The sequence below is a fragment of the Rhipicephalus sanguineus genome, chromosome 5, assembly GCF_013339695.2.
Source record: "Rhipicephalus sanguineus isolate Rsan-2018 chromosome 5, BIME_Rsan_1.4, whole genome shotgun sequence".
NCBI lineage: Eukaryota > Metazoa > Arthropoda > Arachnida > Ixodida > Ixodidae > Rhipicephalus > Rhipicephalus sanguineus.
Genome location: NC_051180.1, coordinates 23,243,579 through 23,260,817, shown reverse-complemented (window position 1 = coordinate 23,260,817; position 17,239 = coordinate 23,243,579). Strand labels below are relative to the sequence as shown.

At 45.1% G+C, this 17,239-nt stretch overlaps 1 protein-coding gene across 1 annotated transcript; it reads right to left on the bottom strand.

Annotated features, from left to right (window-relative positions):
• Window positions 1-8,236: 8,236 nt before the first annotated feature.
• Window positions 8,237-9,215, bottom strand: LOC119392786 (uncharacterized). The gene has a single exon (XM_037659737.2). It carries the CDS (start codon window positions 9,183-9,185, stop codon window positions 8,460-8,462), a length of 726 nt encoding a protein of 241 aa, XP_037515665.1. The 5' UTR covers window positions 9,186-9,215; the 3' UTR covers window positions 8,237-8,459.
• Window positions 9,216-17,239: the final 8,024 nt, after the last annotated feature.

Below are 17,239 nucleotides of genomic sequence, written 5' to 3'. Positions count from 1 at the left end.
AACTGATGCCAACGAAAATGAGCGAAGTCAAACCTGAGTATGCATAGTCCGAAACGCGCGACCATCATCATAATTTAAGATGGTATTATTTCTCAAAATTAGCTTCTATGATTCACAACATGGAAGCGACAAAAGACGTGCTCGCCAACTTTAAAATGAACCAGGGGAGGCCAACGGCAGTACGATCGGACGAAAAAAAAAGAAAAAAAAACATGGCTAATCCCTCTGTCATAGGCATCGGTATAACACGAAAGTGAAATGTGTCTTCACAGACGTAGTTCAGCGTTTGTTGGGCATTCTTTCGCCCCAAGGGTGAAGGAATGAATGCTACAGCAACAAATTGTAATGTCACGCGCAGAACGGCAAGCAGCTCGAAACTTGCAACGCGCTGCTCAAGAAGAAAGGACGCGCGGAACGAACATACACAAGATGAGAACGAACTGTCACATTTGTAACCTTATTTCTGCGTGAGCACCGCGCTCCTTTCGCAAAAGCGGTCGCTGCAGTGAGCCAAGTGACCTTCGGGCTCTCAACGCAAGATGTACGAACCACCACGATCACGAGATAAGCGCACGCACGAGCGACCACGCCCTGTAGAGGCGGGCGCTTGTCGCAACGGCGGCGACTTTTAAAGCGCGCTCTTCGAGCCCTTCGCGCCAACTCGCTAGTGATAACGAAAACGCACTGTAACACCGATCTGTGAGTACTGCCACCGGCAAATGGTGTATATAAATAGGTCGCCGTTAGCATTGCGAAGAACATGCCGTCCGTGGCCGAATCGTTTCGCGCTGCGCGCTGCAGAGCGAGGGATCGTAAGTTTGATTCCTGGTGACGGAACTTTTTCTTCTGGTTTTTTCTTTGCCCACTGTTAGTCTTTATGTTTTACAACGTCATATCCGTGACGGAAATACGTCAGTGGAGCCATGGTGGACCCCGGCATAAAACACTTTCGTGTTAAAATTATGAAGAATCTCGGAAAATATTGAAAGAAAAATGAGAGGAAGGGCAGGACACCCTCTCCAGATTCCGTCGTCCTGAAGAAGGACCGAGCCACTTTGCAACAAAACGGGTGCTGATTCAAAGTTGAGCAGCCGCCCGCTCGTCGCATGCGTTGCTGTTATCACTCGGCGATTGCCGGTTCGCGCGCGGTGGTGAAAGCCGATATCGTCGCCTGTCTTTGTGTCCGCTACGCTGTCGATGTCATGGCGGGAATTCTGAATCTTTTTGGTCCGTACGCCACGTGGTGCCAAAAACCGCGAACTGAAAGCGATGTCCGGAATTGCTGGGTATGCGCATCAAAGTCAATAAAGGGATTTGCCCGAGAATGTAATAAAATAAGGAATAGATAGATCAGGAAGGCCTATGCTTTTATTCTGCCCTATTCAGTAATGCTTCATAAATACCTGAACTGCAGACCAATACAGTCCCGCTAATTGCTCGTATGTTGAACGCTCTTACTACAGATTACGAGAAATAAGTTTCCTCAAAGATGTATTTCTTGTAAGGTATTAAATTAGCCTGAATCATAGAAAACACTCTATCTTCGTTTGTGAACGCTGCAACACTTTGTTATATGCACTATTCAGGTCGTAGCTATCTGGGCTGCTGTGCATCAATCAAAGACGTAGCCAGAAGGCTTTTTTTGTGGAGGGACAGGGAGGGGGGGGGGGAGTTCAACAACCCTTTGTCTATGTTCGTGCGTGTGTTTGTGCACGTATAGTATATACACGCACAAATACAACGCCCCCACCCCGTCCCTACCGGCTACGTCAATGGCATTAAGAGGGAGGAAAGGTCTTTCACCTCGATGCATTCGTTTTTTGCTTCGATGAGATTTCTAAGGAGCGTTGTCACATCGTCACGGCCAATGACATATAGTTGCTGACTGTACCAATAACGAATAGATAATGCTCTAAATAAAGCATTGTAACTACCTCAAGGATGCTATGCCAGCGTTACCTCTTCACTCGTTTTTGTTAACAGCCATGTAGTAGTGTCCTTACTAACGTTATCCTTCGCAGTTCGATGTTTACATTTTTCTTAATGCACTCTTCGTTCATTTCTCTCGTAGAATGCGGACATAGTGGCACGGATTGTCTTGTAGTTTGCTTGTAAGTGGGTGTTGTGCATCATTTTGTGAACGGGACGCGGATGTTCTGATTTAGGGAATCTGGCAGTCACAGGTATTGATGCAGCTTAGTTATCCCAGAAAATTGCATCTTTTCAGGAGTCGACAAAAACATTACCAAATTTCTCCTCAATCTTGCTCGCTTAGCTCTGTTAACATTGACCGCGAACACTCTAACACTTTATTAATGACGCTAGCTCCGTTTCACTTGCGCCAGTAAAAGAACGCCTTCTGTAGTCAAGACACGTTTCTCACTTTCATATCAGCTACCCAATACTCGCCGCGCACCAAATATTCCGGGACAGATTAATGAGTGCCGGCACTCATCGCTCACTGTTGACAAGCGGGGATCGATACGTGGTCACAAAGACTGAAATTTGACCTAGCCTTTCACCTCCGCGCATTATTTTTTTACTTCGATAACTTTCGTGAAGAGCGTTGCCACATCGTCACAGCCGTCGTCAGCATTAATGCAAGGAAATAACATCGCTGCCAATGAAGGATTGAAGTAAGGCAGCGTCCATAGGACGAAGCTGCAGCTGGTCCAGAATATCTGCTTTCGCCACCTTGACTCTTTCTTTACTCCTCTGGCCGCGCCTGTATGGATCACAGAGTTCATAGCCAGAGTCGACGAGGTGTCGCTTGCAACAGCTGCGTACTCGACAAGCGTTGATGTTGTGCCCGCGATACAATGAGTGAACATAGCTTTGGTGTAATTACAGGCCTCAGTACTACACGTCGATTGATCGTGGCTTATGGCGCTTATGAACTGCTCTGTTTTCGTCAGCGCGCTTCGTTTTCCTGTTTTTTTTTTATCAGGCTGAGAGAGAGAGAGAGAAGAGAGACTAATGTGCACCTATGCACATTATAATTAGCATTGTTTCCCACTGTTAGAGAACATCTGTCCTCGATAAAGTGTTTACAGTGCCTGACTATTATTTTTGCGGAGCTCGCACAATAAAAGCATTCACGCAATAACTGTTCGTAAGAGAAAATTGCAGCCAATCCTGACGCTGGTCATAATATTAGCAATCGCGGCTGCTCATTGGTTAAGAGCGAATATGAACGAGAAGTTTCAACAGCGAAGCCGTTTAGCAAATCGTTCCTTGTGAGTCGATACAGAAAACTATCATAATCATAAACGGGTATGTGCCACAGAAATTCGGAAAATCCCATTACTCACCACTGGCCCACTAAAAAGGAAGAAGGCAACCGTTAGCCCAACAAATGGCTGCGAAGCAACGGCGGCCAACAGAAGACCCAGTCTACGTACAACGAGAGAATACAAGGGAACGGGAATGGCAACGGCGGCTACGAAAAGACCCCGAAGGGATGGAAGGCCTACGCCAACGACGACATGCGCGTGGATTTATGATAGATGCGAACGCTTCGTTTCAGCGCGAGTTTCTGTCTTTGGATATTGACGTGAACAGCGCGTGTAATACACGAGGACGAAGAAACGACGAGGACTAGCGCTAGTCCTCGTCGTTTCTTCGTCCTCGTGTATTACACGCGCTGTTCACGTCAATATGGAATACCAACTAGCCCGGTCATACACCTTGCTTCTGTCTTTGGAGTTTGGACAACCGTGTTGTGTCTGTGACTGTCTGTGGTTTAAGTCGAACCTGTCTGCGCTGATAATCAACGTACAAACAACCTAGCGTCACCTAGCTAAAGTCTAGCAACAAACTAGAAGCAACCTAGAACCTGCATCACCTAGTTAAGGCCTAGAAAAAACTTAGAAGCAACCAGGTTAGTCTTCAGAACCGTCCAGTTTCGCTGTTTCAAGCGTTGCGCGGCTTAGTGCAAGCTTGGCCAATTATTTGTGAAGTGCGCCTCCGGACACATGTTCACAAAACACACTTACGCCACAGTTTTCCGAAAGAGCGAATTTCAGCCAATCCATGCGCTGGGCGTATTATTAACGGAAGCAGACAACCAATGACAACAAGAATTTACGAGCGTAAAGCTTTGTAAGCTGCACTCCAACATCCTCCTCCTCCTCCTCCTCCAATTTTAAGATAATCAACAGAATACATTTATAGTTAATCTCCATGGCTTAGCATCTATCTATCTATCTATCTATCTATCTATCTATCTATCTATCTATCTATCTATCTATCTATCTATCTATCTATCTATCTATCTATCTATCTATCTATCTATCTATCTATCTATCTATCTATCTATCTATCTATCTATCTATCTATCTATCTATCTATCTATCTATCTATCTATCTATCTATCTATCTATCTATCTATCTATCTATCTATCTATCTATCTATCTATCTATCTATCTATCTATCTATCTATCTATCTATCTATCTATCTATGTGTCTTCTTCCTAGCATATGTTAATTATTTGATGCTTAGTATGAGATATGCCTGATCGTGTTATGGTAGATCAGTTGGAGCGTACATTCATGAACGCCATCCTTTAAGCAGCAACACTTCACAGCGCACTGAAAGACACTGAACTTTGATTGCACCACATATCTCGATCTCATTCTCATTGCGGTATCCTGTGGTCCACACTGTTTACCAGTATACGGTCAAGTGCCTTCTGTCTTCATAAATGTGTGGTGAAGAAAAGTTCAGATTGTCGCTGCGAATGATGATGTATCGCCTCTAACTCTGCGTTATAACTAAGTTTAGGAAGAGACTGAGTGTTGCAAAAAAGCAAAAAGAAACGAAATTGTTGATAGATTAAATATAACTAAAAGAAAATCACTTAAACGAAGTCTGCTTTCCAGCTCGAAGTGATTGGTGCCCATACAGAGAACATTTTATGACTCGAATCGACAATGTTTTGTGATGGTCGAGCTTATCGTCACTGTACGTGGCGTCACATGTATAGATAAAGCCGAGAAAGCTCACTCACTGGCGGTTTCGGGTCACCGTCACTATACACACAACATACGTCCATGTCTGCAAAGATATAACGAGGAAGAAAGGAGGAGTAACAATCGAGCCATAGCCGGTTGAGGGGGTTAGGGCGGAGCTACGAAGATGAAGTTGCTATGGAAACGTGGAGCCTTATAAAAGTCGCGGTATAGCCTGTCCGCTTCGAGGCCATCACATAAATTGAGATGCCGTAAAGCCAGCTACATACAATCTGCGGCTTTCTTCGGCTTTCTTAAAGCGTGCGCAGTGCTATTTCCGCACGAGCCTCCAACCAATGTGCACGAAGCCCTAGTTCACGTGCACATCCAACAGTCCACATAAAAAAGACGTCGACGAATGAAGAGAGAGTGAGCGAAGCTAATCCTCGCGACGAGTCAACTTTGCAGTCACACCACGGGGCAGCGCATCCGAGGCTTAGAGCAGTATACGGCCGTGTAAGACATCAGTTGATTTCCTTTACTGTTTACTCTTATTTCTAGGAAACTAAAGAAAACATGTGAATACAAAAAGTATGCTTCCATTATTCCGATTTTTTTTAGTTCTTGTCTTTATTTGTCTTGCACTGTTCCTTGTTTACAGCAGTGCGGTTTATATGAAGGAGCTCCGGGATCGTATACGAGGCTGTGAAAGTTTATGCTTGTGACGTGACAACGATGTATGGTGACAATCATTGTAGGCGTTTTTATGTACGACAGAAAGAAACTTTTCAAACGGAGGCTTTTTCGTTTACGTACCCACAGTAATGGACCAAAAAGACAGTGCCACTGTAAGAGGCACCCGTCAGCGCAGTAAGGAACGAGCCTACAAATAAGTGTGCTGTTAACAGTGGTTTCACTATCTCGTGGCGGGGATTTATCTCTCACACTTTCATAAGAAACTCGTCTTTTAGCGAAATGACCAACTGTGGTAGCTCTGTAAAGAAGCGTTGAAGTAAGCAGCATTTCAGAGCATCTCCTAAGTAAATAATGGATACCCGCTTTCAAGTACATTATATTTGAAGGGCGTGGATTGCATGTACTGGGGGTGTTAGACACTCTGCGGCAGTACATGTAACGCCAAGCCAGCGTTTCATCTGAAAATCTCCATTTAGGCCTTACGAGTAGCAGCGAGAATTCACAGCCGGCCTTACTCATCTGCGTTTTTATCGTACTAAGCGTCAGCTTATTATCTCTGGCAGTCCAATTACTCAAGCGGCGCTTGCGCTTATTCAGTAAACATTGGATTAGTCGGTAGAGAAGCGCGTTCCATTCGTACATCGTATAAGCTAAGTTAATCTACACTGAGGCGACGTGCTTTCAAGGGCAGCGCCGTTACAGCGGATGTGATATGGTGGGCGCTATATTACCAGAATTTTATTTCAGGCTTGTGACGGCATACGCGCCATAAAAGTTGTTGACGTTTGTGAAAAGCGCTCATCCGACTTGTCTTCGGGACAGATGAAATATTGCTCGATTCTCGGTTGAGCGGCTTCATGAATACAAATGCGCGCATTACTCCATCACTAGCGAGGCCACTTAAACAAATTGCCTGCCTAAGACAAATACGGGGCGCTCTTTTAACTCGGACAATATATGCGACCTCTTTAAAACGTTCTCCCTGAAATTGCTATTCGTGTGGGAAGGACAAACAGGGGTTAGGACTGGCACTTTTCGTTTCTTTGCTTGCGCGGTGAACCATCGATGGAACGGACTATAATACTGAATCAAAACGTTACAGGGCTTGAAAGAACGAACGATGTCTGATATGGTGGCTGGTTCAGATTTAACAGCGCATTCGATAAGGCCATTTGGGCCACTGCAATAGATCGTAGTGTATATGTCGACCAGTACATCTATACGAGCACTTCGGCTTGTGCGCACAAACGAATCGCGAGGCTTTTTGCTTTAGCTCACCCACGGGAACACTCATTGCTGAGGCTTTGTGTACACCGTGTTTAAGAGAAGGCAGGGTCGCTTGTCACGGTGATTTGTGGCACTGGCCTTGCCAGTGCACGGATTAAAGTTGCGGGACCATCGCCATTTATTTAGCTTCTTTTTTTTTTTCAAACGTTTACGGTCGGTGCGCAGGGAGCAGAACGGAGCGCCCGTCTGAAGCTCGGAAGACTTCTCAAAGTAATTGAAGTTCGGCTCTATCAGTTTGAACGAGAAAAATTCATGGAGCGCATCGAGGCGGGACGCTCTAAGCGTACCCGTTAAGGAACGACCGAATACAGTTGAGATTGCGACATCTTATCGCAAGAGCTTTTTTCTTGCAGAAATCAAGTGAACAATAGTAGCAAGCGGATTTAGAATTTTTATGGCATTACATTAGTTGGACCATATAGTACACTTTGAACAACGTAGCTTTGAAGTTAATAAGTAGGCAAAAGAGAATGTGCTAGGCAACAACAACGTTCGTGTCTGCAGGAAACAACGTGACCGCATTTATGGCCTTCCCCTTCCAGTTCTTGCCTTTATTTGAAAAGTGAGATATAATTATTTAAGAGCGCTAGTGCATCCCAATATATCCACTTAATTCTCTGCATGAATTGGTATGCTTCATGGTGTATTTCAACGTAGAAATTCTATTTCATGAGTTACAGCTTGGCACAAATAACATTTTTTACGCACTACTAGCCACCCTCAAATTAACCAGTTGTCGGAAGACATATTTTGCTTTCTTCGGAAATTCCCACATGATGACATACCAAGATGCCGGCTTATGTCATCTCTAATAAGTAACCAAAACAACTCAGGGGAAAACATACAACTTTTAAATAAAAGCTCCATGGAGCTTTTAGTTCTGTCTTTCAATCAACGCAAATACAGAAAGGTACATTTGCTGCTGCAAGGCGATATATTTATGAACAACCAGTGCCTAATATTGCAATCGCCACCTCACTTTCAAATGCCAGAGTAAATAAGAAGAGCTAAAGCGCGCGGGCTTTATTTACCCCCTTCTGTCGACTCGTACGAAGAAGTGAATGATGCATGTTTATGTCAAACACCTTCGGTTCTAGTCAACGAAAGAGAGAGTGTGAATGCATCTTGTGAATCGCGAGAGCTGTGTAAAGACATTAGAAAAAAATGGCAGTGCTTTTGACGCAGTGCACACATACATTTTGTTGATACATCTGATGAAGCACAATATTGGTAGTATCATGAGTTTATTGGTATTATCTTGTAGAAAAATCGGGTGAGCACATGCTAAGATTCTTCTTTTTACAATTTCATGATGCAACACTCAAACCCTTGTAAAGAAAACAAAGGAAATAAGGCTTGAAAGATGAATTAGGATTCTGCGAAAATGGATGCCGATGCTGAGCACATCATATGGCTGCTGGCTCTTGCGGTCCTCTCGGTATACCAAGAAGTTCTCAGAAAGAACAACAGAAATTGCTAGTTTCGCGTTCTTCTGTTTGTGTGCCTTGAAGGCTGCTACTACATTCTACCAAAGCCTCGGTGTCTCACTGCAGCAGATCGAATCTCGGTCACACGTGGTAGTCCTGAGAATCAGGCGGGCAGGCTTCTTGCACAGGCCAGAGATCGCTGGGGGGATACAGGTACCGGGACACTCCCGCACGACATCTTCGGGAGGTGTCGTAGTCGTGGTGGGCATGCAGCAAACCCTACCACTCGAGCACTCGTAGTTCGAGTTAGTTGCGTCGCAAAACCACGTGAGGAAACTTGGCACGCAATTTCCTGGACACGGGTATACAGGCTTCTCCGATGTCACTTCTACACCGTTTGTACCCGATTCCGACGCTGTCGTGTGTGCGCTCTCAGCCAAAGGTGTCAGCGTAGAGCTTCCCGAGATAGAGCCGTCGTGCGAAGGCGGACGGCCTTGAGAATCTGAATTTCCACGAGAGGGCACAGTCACGGCGAACGATTGAGGAGGTCTAAGCACAACTGAAGGCGTGGTCGAAGTTATCCTGGCAGCGTATTCCGGTGTAACCGTTTTGAACCGGTCGTTTTCTTCAGGCCAAGTGGGATCATACTGTGCAGTTGTGCTGGCAGGCCTCGATTTTGCCGCGATGGCTTTGTACTCTGAAGTCACCGCCGCTCTTAGTGCTTGGATCACGATCAGTCTTAGAATGTCCATGTACACACTCCTGCCCTGGCTCACGCTGCCTTGATTATTGTTCGCTCTAGCCGACCACACATTGTTGTCCATTATGGCAGTATTTTCGTTCACTGTTCCCAGCGATTCTAGGGCTTTGACTTCAGTGCAGCACAACTCAGTTTCCGCGTGGCACGGTGGCGTGACGAAAGCGACTTCACAGAGCAATGCGGCATGAGCAGTGTTCAGACACAGCCCGTTACAGTGCCTGCTGTTGGGCTCACCTGCAGAAGTAGTAAACACAAAGGGGTCGAAGATCAATTCAATATGACTATGGCTTTATGCGCAGGACATCGAGCACAGAATGACAGAGTTGTGCTAGGTGGTAGAGATTCAATGTGGAAGAAAGTAAGGCATGCGAACGCGATACAGGAGTAGAGGAACACACGGCACAAACGCGGCGTTCAGCGCCCTTAGCCAGAGATGCATTCAACAGTAAAGGAGCGGCAAGCTGTTCCGCAAAATGCTTTAGGTGTTAAAATTACTTAACCTCTTGACCTAAAACGCTTCTGAGTGCTTAGGATAGGTTGGAAAGTTCTCGATATACCCCTGCCGACCTGACACTCATTAAGCCATAGACGGAGCCATAGCTCGCAGGAGGTCGCTTGGCTTCTTTTCTTTTTGTTGGTGGACTGACGCGGACGGACGCCGCAAAATTAACCACGTATACAATTTACAGCTCCATGAAGATTTAACGTACTAGGTATTCAACACTAAGGAAGCGGTCAGCTGCCCCGTGCAGAGCTTTAGGTGTTAAAATTACTTAACTTCTTGACCTAAAACGCTTCTCAGTGCTTCAGATAGTTGATTTTATCGTAAAGATACACGTTTGTCGCTGGTTTTGACTCGAATACTTGACCTTCCCGGCAAATTTTAACGGAGATGTCGAGATCGATGCTAAGTCAAACGAAATATTTTGGACTTAAGCGTGGGTCTTTTATGTTCCAATGCATTTAGATTAGTTGAGCGAAAGTACTTAGGCTTCAACAAGAAACCACCTTGCATGACTCTCTTACAGAGGCGATGGGCAGGCGTACTGCTGTTCTATGGATAAGGTACGAAAGGATTATTAAGACGAAAGCCTTAAATGCCTCGACAAACGCGAAAAGGGACCGTCAGCGTCAACACGAAGTGATGCACAAAGATCATCATGTGATCACGCCCGTGACGTCACTAAAGGCGGCAGTCACAGCCGGTATCCAGCCAACGATCTCTAGCTTGGCCTCTCAACGCGAAAACCAGCACAGGTATTGTTATCCGATGGGATAATATCGTGGCCTATTGGCCTATTGCCATGATCGTGATGTGGCTAATACGCCTTTTTCCCGATGCCACGGCGCATGCGCCCTCTCACTCTCAAATGAAAAAGGAGGATTGTAATGGGCGTTCTCGTGAATTAACTTTTGGGGACACTCATTCTTGTAACAGTGCTAAAGTGCAGATAAAGAATTTTATGCTCACAGGCGAAGTACCCTATAGCTGTTAAATTAAACTTTATTGGCAGACGCAAATGTGTCGAACGACAAAGTGTGCTCTTAATTTATGCACAGAAAAATTTGCAATTAACATACAATATTTTATACAAATGGCGGGTATGGCTCTTTCTTTATGAGTAATAATAATAATATCTGGGGTTTAACGTCCCAACTTTCTTTATGAGTATGCGACCCCTTTTAGATATGAGACTAACCGAATGCGAACACGATAGTTATCGAAAGGGTTGATCGACGCAAAATTATTTTTTCGAGAGCTGCCGCCTTTCTAAAGTGTCGCATTCGTGAAATATCAAGACACGCGTCATTAACTTGACTTTATTGATGTCACATGTCGGACAGAATTTAGCGCTGTAAATTTCAGCGATCTAAAGCAACAAATCGATATGTTGAACACCTCGAATCGGGCCACTCAGCAGCATCAGTTTACTCCTTTTCATTTGTTTTCGCTGCCTTCCGTTCAGACTGTGTCCCAGCATGCACTTGGCGAGTGCATGCATTAGGCATGGGCGATGCGAAAAAAAAACACAGTGGTACAAAAGGCGGCTGTTTTGAAATAACACCACTAGGGTGCCATGTTCACTGGGGTGCCGTTAAAAGCAGCGCGTGCGCTAGCACTGTGTTTCTCATTTGGCTGCAAAATTATGTGCTTTACATTAACTCCTACTACTGAACATTACGATTGCAGCTTTTAGCTTAAGTAAAGTGTACAATGTCATGCAGAGCAAGTGCAGAAGACTGGACGTTGTTCACAATGCTGGCGTGGGAAAGCAAATTACACACAAGCAGGGAAAATTTACGACGTGCAATAAAACTTGGTGGAGACAGAGACGTTGAACACATGGGCGTCGGGAGGATTGTATGACATCGAATCTGCACGAAACACTGCCACAAAAAGAAAAGAAACGACGTTTCATGAAGACCCGACACGCCTATGCATTCAGTACATCAGTTGTCGAGCAAAAGTACTCACTTCCTAATGCACTCTGTATCCAGCAGGCGACGAACAGCGCTGATAGAAAGACGCAGGTCCTGCGGCTAAGCATGTTTGCCATTTGTCCGTCGTCCCTCGCTCGCCTCGTCGCTTAATGCGCAGAGGTCTAGACTGCGTCCCCAGTCGAAACTGTGTCTCTATCCTTAACTCATTCTCTTTCATTTTTATCATTTTCAGCCAGTGGGAGAGAACAAACAACGAAAGACCGCTTGTTACGCTTATCTTGTTGATAAGAGAAAATCGCTATCTCTAATGGATGACGGCACATGTCAGCGAAACTATACCACTTCGCTGTCGCCTTTATGCACAGCTTCCGATTAGAATACCACAGGGAAATATGCCTGTCTACGCATGTAACACAGAAAAGCATCATCCGATTCCTTGCCTAATACGGTAGGGCAGAAATGAGAAGACATGTGCCTGATTTGAAATCGCTGTGTTTTCTTGGTCATTCGTGCGCGCGCGTGCATGTGTAATTACATGCGTACGTGCATGTGAATGTGTGTGTGTGTGTGTGTGTGTGTGTGTGTGTGTGTGTGTGTGTGTGTGTGTGTGTGTGTGTGTGTGTGTGTGTGTGTGTGTGTGTGTGTGTGTGTGTGTGTGTGTGTGTGTGCGTGCGTGCGTGCGTGCGTGCGTGCGTGCGTGCGTGCGTGCGTGCGTGCTCACGCTCGAATGCTGCCGAGCAAATTTCTCAACTATGATCGACGATGAATTTCACGGCTATTCTCAGAAACTCGGTTATGCTATACGCCAATGTCTACGCCGCGCAGCACAAGCCGAACTATACAGCTCTGCAAAAGAAGCTCAGAACGCCTTTATATGGTGTGCATGTATACTTCCAATAATTTCGTCTCTAGCAAATCTGAAAAGCTGTTCAGGAGATTTAATCTCCAGAAGATATTGAGAAAGTAAATATCTTCGTAAGGAAGGCCCACAGGAGGCCTGTCGCATACATAGTTCAATGCTTTGTTTAACCCTTCGAGACGCTATGTACACAATTTTGTACACCACTTTAATTTGCTATTTGTATCGGCTAGGAGATAAGAAAGAGCAAGATACATTCAGCTTTGGATGAATTGAACCTCCTGCGTAATAAATTTTTCTTCATTTAACTTCATTTTGCAGCGTAATGTTGCATATGATCATTTTGCTGAAGCCACTACAGTATTCGACGAGTCGTGCGACGTGCCGCTTCCCGCGACCTATGTCAAAATTATAATTTTCTTTTCTCATCGTGGACGTAACCGAAAATTAATCAGCACTATATTTCTAGCCTGAGATTTCATACTATTTGTGCAAAAACAGAGCATGAATGGCTTCCGAATAAATCGATATTTAATTACAACGTAATTACGGATGATTACAATATTACGCATACGTATTATTACGTATTACGACATTATTTTTGTTGCGATAGAATATCGAGTGCCTTGGAAGAACATTGTATCGATATGACGCATTTACAGACAGTTAGTCCTTAACAGGTGGCGTCTGAAAGGGTTAAACAATCATATATCATTGAGTACAAACCGTCGCCAACGCGCCGAATGACGGATTCGAAGTAAAGCGTCAAAGCCGAGCCTAATCAAAATAGGGTAACTTCAAGGTCATACGCGCTGTGATAATGACTGTAAATGAGATACACTTGCGTGTTCCTTATCTGACATCCAATTTACTTTTCTTTTCATGACACGATAGATAACTTTCGTCATCGGTTGGTTACGATAAGACATAGTGGCAGATAATCAGGGAAAGTAAGAACCGCTTTTAGGTTGAAAGCTCCAGCGTCTCGTCGAAAAAAAGAAAAAAGCGCTCCATCAAAGCGTCTTATTGTAATCTAGTTTCCTTGTCACAATCATTCGTCGCTTCTGTAGATCGCACCAAGAGGCAGAAAATGCGGCGTATCGCACCGAAGGAATTATTTTCTTGTATTTACATGTAACACTCCCTCTCTTCTTTTTCAATGTTTAGTTTCTTAGGAAAAGCATCAAGATAAGCGGCGTCATTGTAGCAATGTTTTTTTAATCTAAATTTTTTCTTCACTGAAACAGATCTTTATAAGCGCTTTTTCAGTGAATTACGCATAGAACAGCGACAATAACTTGAAGTTTAGCCAGTTGCCTGAATGCACGCTAAATCTTGCCATGTAAAAAGTTTGTACTTGCTTTATCATTGTAAGTATATATCTGCACTTCGGGGGATGGTGCCGCTCTTGGTGCAAGTTACTAGGCTACTCCTTCCGTATGTTTTTAGTCCATTGTGATTGTGTTTATCCGTATACATTCTCGTATTAAATAATGATAAAAATATCGTAAGGAGTGTTTCCAGCCAAACGCACGGACAAGGACAGAGGAAGAAAGACGACACGCCACTGGACTACCAACTGAAAGTTTTTATATAGAAGTAGACAGCCAACGCACTGCTCGCTCATTATCCATTTTTCTTCTTTATGGATTGTTTATGCGCATTTATGGATTGCTGATGGCGCGCTGTTGCATGATTCCCGCTCCGGTAAATTGCCATGGCATCTAAGATTTCGCGCGTCAGCCTCTCTGTACATTTTCCTATAGGTTTTCGATATTATGAAGATCTATGGTGCAATGGCAATGGCGGTGAGGCCTAGCAAGATGTCCAGAGAGGGTTCCTTCCAGGAATGCTGCGTGTTCTATTGTCCTGTCATACAGACATCTGCCTGTTTGTCCAATGTATATTGTCGGCGACATAATAATGGTATGCCATACATGACGCCCACCTTGCAGGCATTCTACTTTTCTTTATGTTCTAAAAATGTATCTCGACTTCACATGAAGGTGTCTGGAGACGTAATATCAGGTTTAAAGATGTTCCTTTGAGAACACACAAAGATAAGAATTTCTGCCAAGTAGTTCTGGAGGCAGAATTTGACCTATTCAACGACAGTTAGAAAATGGATTTTGACATGATCACTGAAATAAATAAAGCTTCAGAGAAGGAATTGTGTCAGAATGGCCTGGTGGGATCACCACGCGAAATGAAAACTTCCCCGAAAGTTCACGTGTTAACTTCGCCTTCTATTGAATTAATCTTTATACTACTGCAGGACTGTACATGTCTATAATACTAGCAGCCTTTAAATACAACACCTAATGCGAGGGTTTATGTTTGAACCTGAAAACTCTTGCTGGGCAGAAATATCCGTGCTTGCGCAAACAAATGTGTCTCACAACGTTGGCGTGATGAGGAATGCTGCCAGTGGTGTAGCAAACGTGCAACTTTGATTGCGCATGCGATGAGACAGAGGGGAAACTGCCAGCCTCAGTGAAATATTAGATAACGCTAGCCTGCCGTTTACTATACGTTCCGTTTCGAACAGTGCTAAGCGCTACGTACAAAGAGCGGCGGAGAACGAGCGCTAGCGTGTTTATAATGGCGCGTTCACAATGCTCATGCCAACAGTATCTCTGGAGATCTTATATAGCCACAATCACGTGAACCGCGCATGCGCTGTCGTGCAGGACAGTCCGACAAAGGCGGCGTTAACGACGGTATGAACATGCTTCGAGCTTTCATGTGATTGCTATCTTGCGGTAAGCTTTAAACTGCTAAAAAACTAGAGCTCTGCCTCCACGCTTATAGTCCCTTTAGGACACTCGAGCACATAATCTGTAGCCTAAGTCACCACGTAGATAGATAAATTGGCAGCGCCTCTTCGGTCAAGCTGGCGCGGGTGGTGGACAAAGACTGCTCGCACGACCGGACGGTCACAGGGACCTTTCCTGGCCGCTTTCCTCTTCAGCGGAATATTTCGAGCACCTCTTTAAAAAACGACCAGCTAATTAAATCCGCGACCCCCTCATCGTATTATTTTCACGGGATATGCATATCACACAAAGGCGCGTACGTCTCTCGAGCTCCGCTACCATGCACGTGTTGGCGAAAGCCCAAACTCTGGCTTCTCGTTCGTTTAATTAATGAACTGATATGCATCGCGAAACAGAACGATGATCGCTGCACCCATTTCTCATCAGCCGCACGACTGTTCTCGCTACTTGCGAGATGCCAAACTGGAGCCATTCTACACCGCGCCAAATGCTTCGCATCTACCGAGGCTGACCCCATTACGGCCTACTCTTCCTCTGCAGCACAGAACCAACATGTGGTGCTTGCTTAGCTTTGCCGCATTAATAGCGTGCAGCACCCGACAAAACCAGAGAAGCAGCGGAACAGTATGTAGTGCATAGTAGTTCGTGGAAAGAAGCGTTATCCGTTGGTAAGAGATAACACAACTTTAGCTGCGGTGTATTACGAGGCAATACAATGCAATCCCTCCAACGAAAAGCTCTGTTACTGAGGCCCTGTATATAAGAGCAATGATTTCAGTGCTTGAGGAATGTAACAGCTCGCGAGTAGTCGGGACGCATATAAGACCATGATGACTATATAAGCCATGCGGCTTTTAACAAAATTTACTGCAAACATGGCAGTTATTCCATCGTGCTACTGATTTATAGAAAACAGATTTGCTGAACATTCGCACTCGCAGGCTTCTAACGACTTCTCATGCTTCTTGAATTACTCATGTTCAGCAAACTATCCTGGTATGCAAGCAATAAATAGCGAAGAACATTGATGTATTATTATCTGCCACTTCTAAAAAATATACGATTACTTTGAAATGTACGCCTAATGAACACAAATAAACAAAAGTAAATAAATCCTCATGGAAATCGGAATCTGTGAGCATGAATCCCCTCGAAATCAATGCATTAAATCAAGGCTCTAGCACATCTCTAATCGATCTGATTAGCGACATTTATCGTGGACCAAACTATAGGTACCATATGGTGCCAGCAAGGGCTTCTACAGCGCTGCACGTTTTTAGTCAGACCAGAAAGCAGGTTTTTCTCTCAACAGTGTCAGGCGCACGCCGCTCGCGGCCGTACTGTCGCCGCGGTGGCGTCCAAGCCGCAAGCGTGGCTCGTTCCTAAAGCGAACCGCTTATTCAGCGTTCGCGCGCAAAAGAGAAAAGGAAAAACGCGCGCATGGCTTGGCCGCGCAAGCTCGGCGTCCGCGATTAATTTCAACGGACGCTAACTAAGCTTTCCGGCCAGCTGGCGACGGCGCGGTAACTTCCTGCCTCGCCTCTGGATAGACAAAAGATTGGGGAAACGAGGAGGAAATAGCGCGGACGAAAGGGCACAGAAAGGCACTAAGGGAGAAGGTAATGAGAGGGTCAAGGAGGGAAAGGGGAAGCCGCGTGGGATGCAGGTGCGTTGATAAACAAGCATAGAAAAGGTGATAAGCTAAAGCGGCAGCCAGGGTAGGCAGGCAAGCGGGCAGATGGGCGGGCGTGCGCTCCAGTCCTTTTGAGTTTCGATGTAGCAGATGCGCGTTTAATGGCATCCTCCTTTCGCGGCTCTTCCACGAGGGCCACGGCTCTCCACAGCAAGGGCCTTTCGTTTACTTCACTTTGGCAATTTTTCCTTCCTCCTCATTCCCTTTCTTCTTTATATTTTTCTTTTCTTTTTAGCGAAAACTTCTTAGTTCCGGTGGCCGCACCTCTACGCAGAATGCCCACATGTTGGGCGGGGTTTAGTGGGTGACCCGGCGAGCGCTGCGAACGTTTTGTGCAGTTCGCTCAT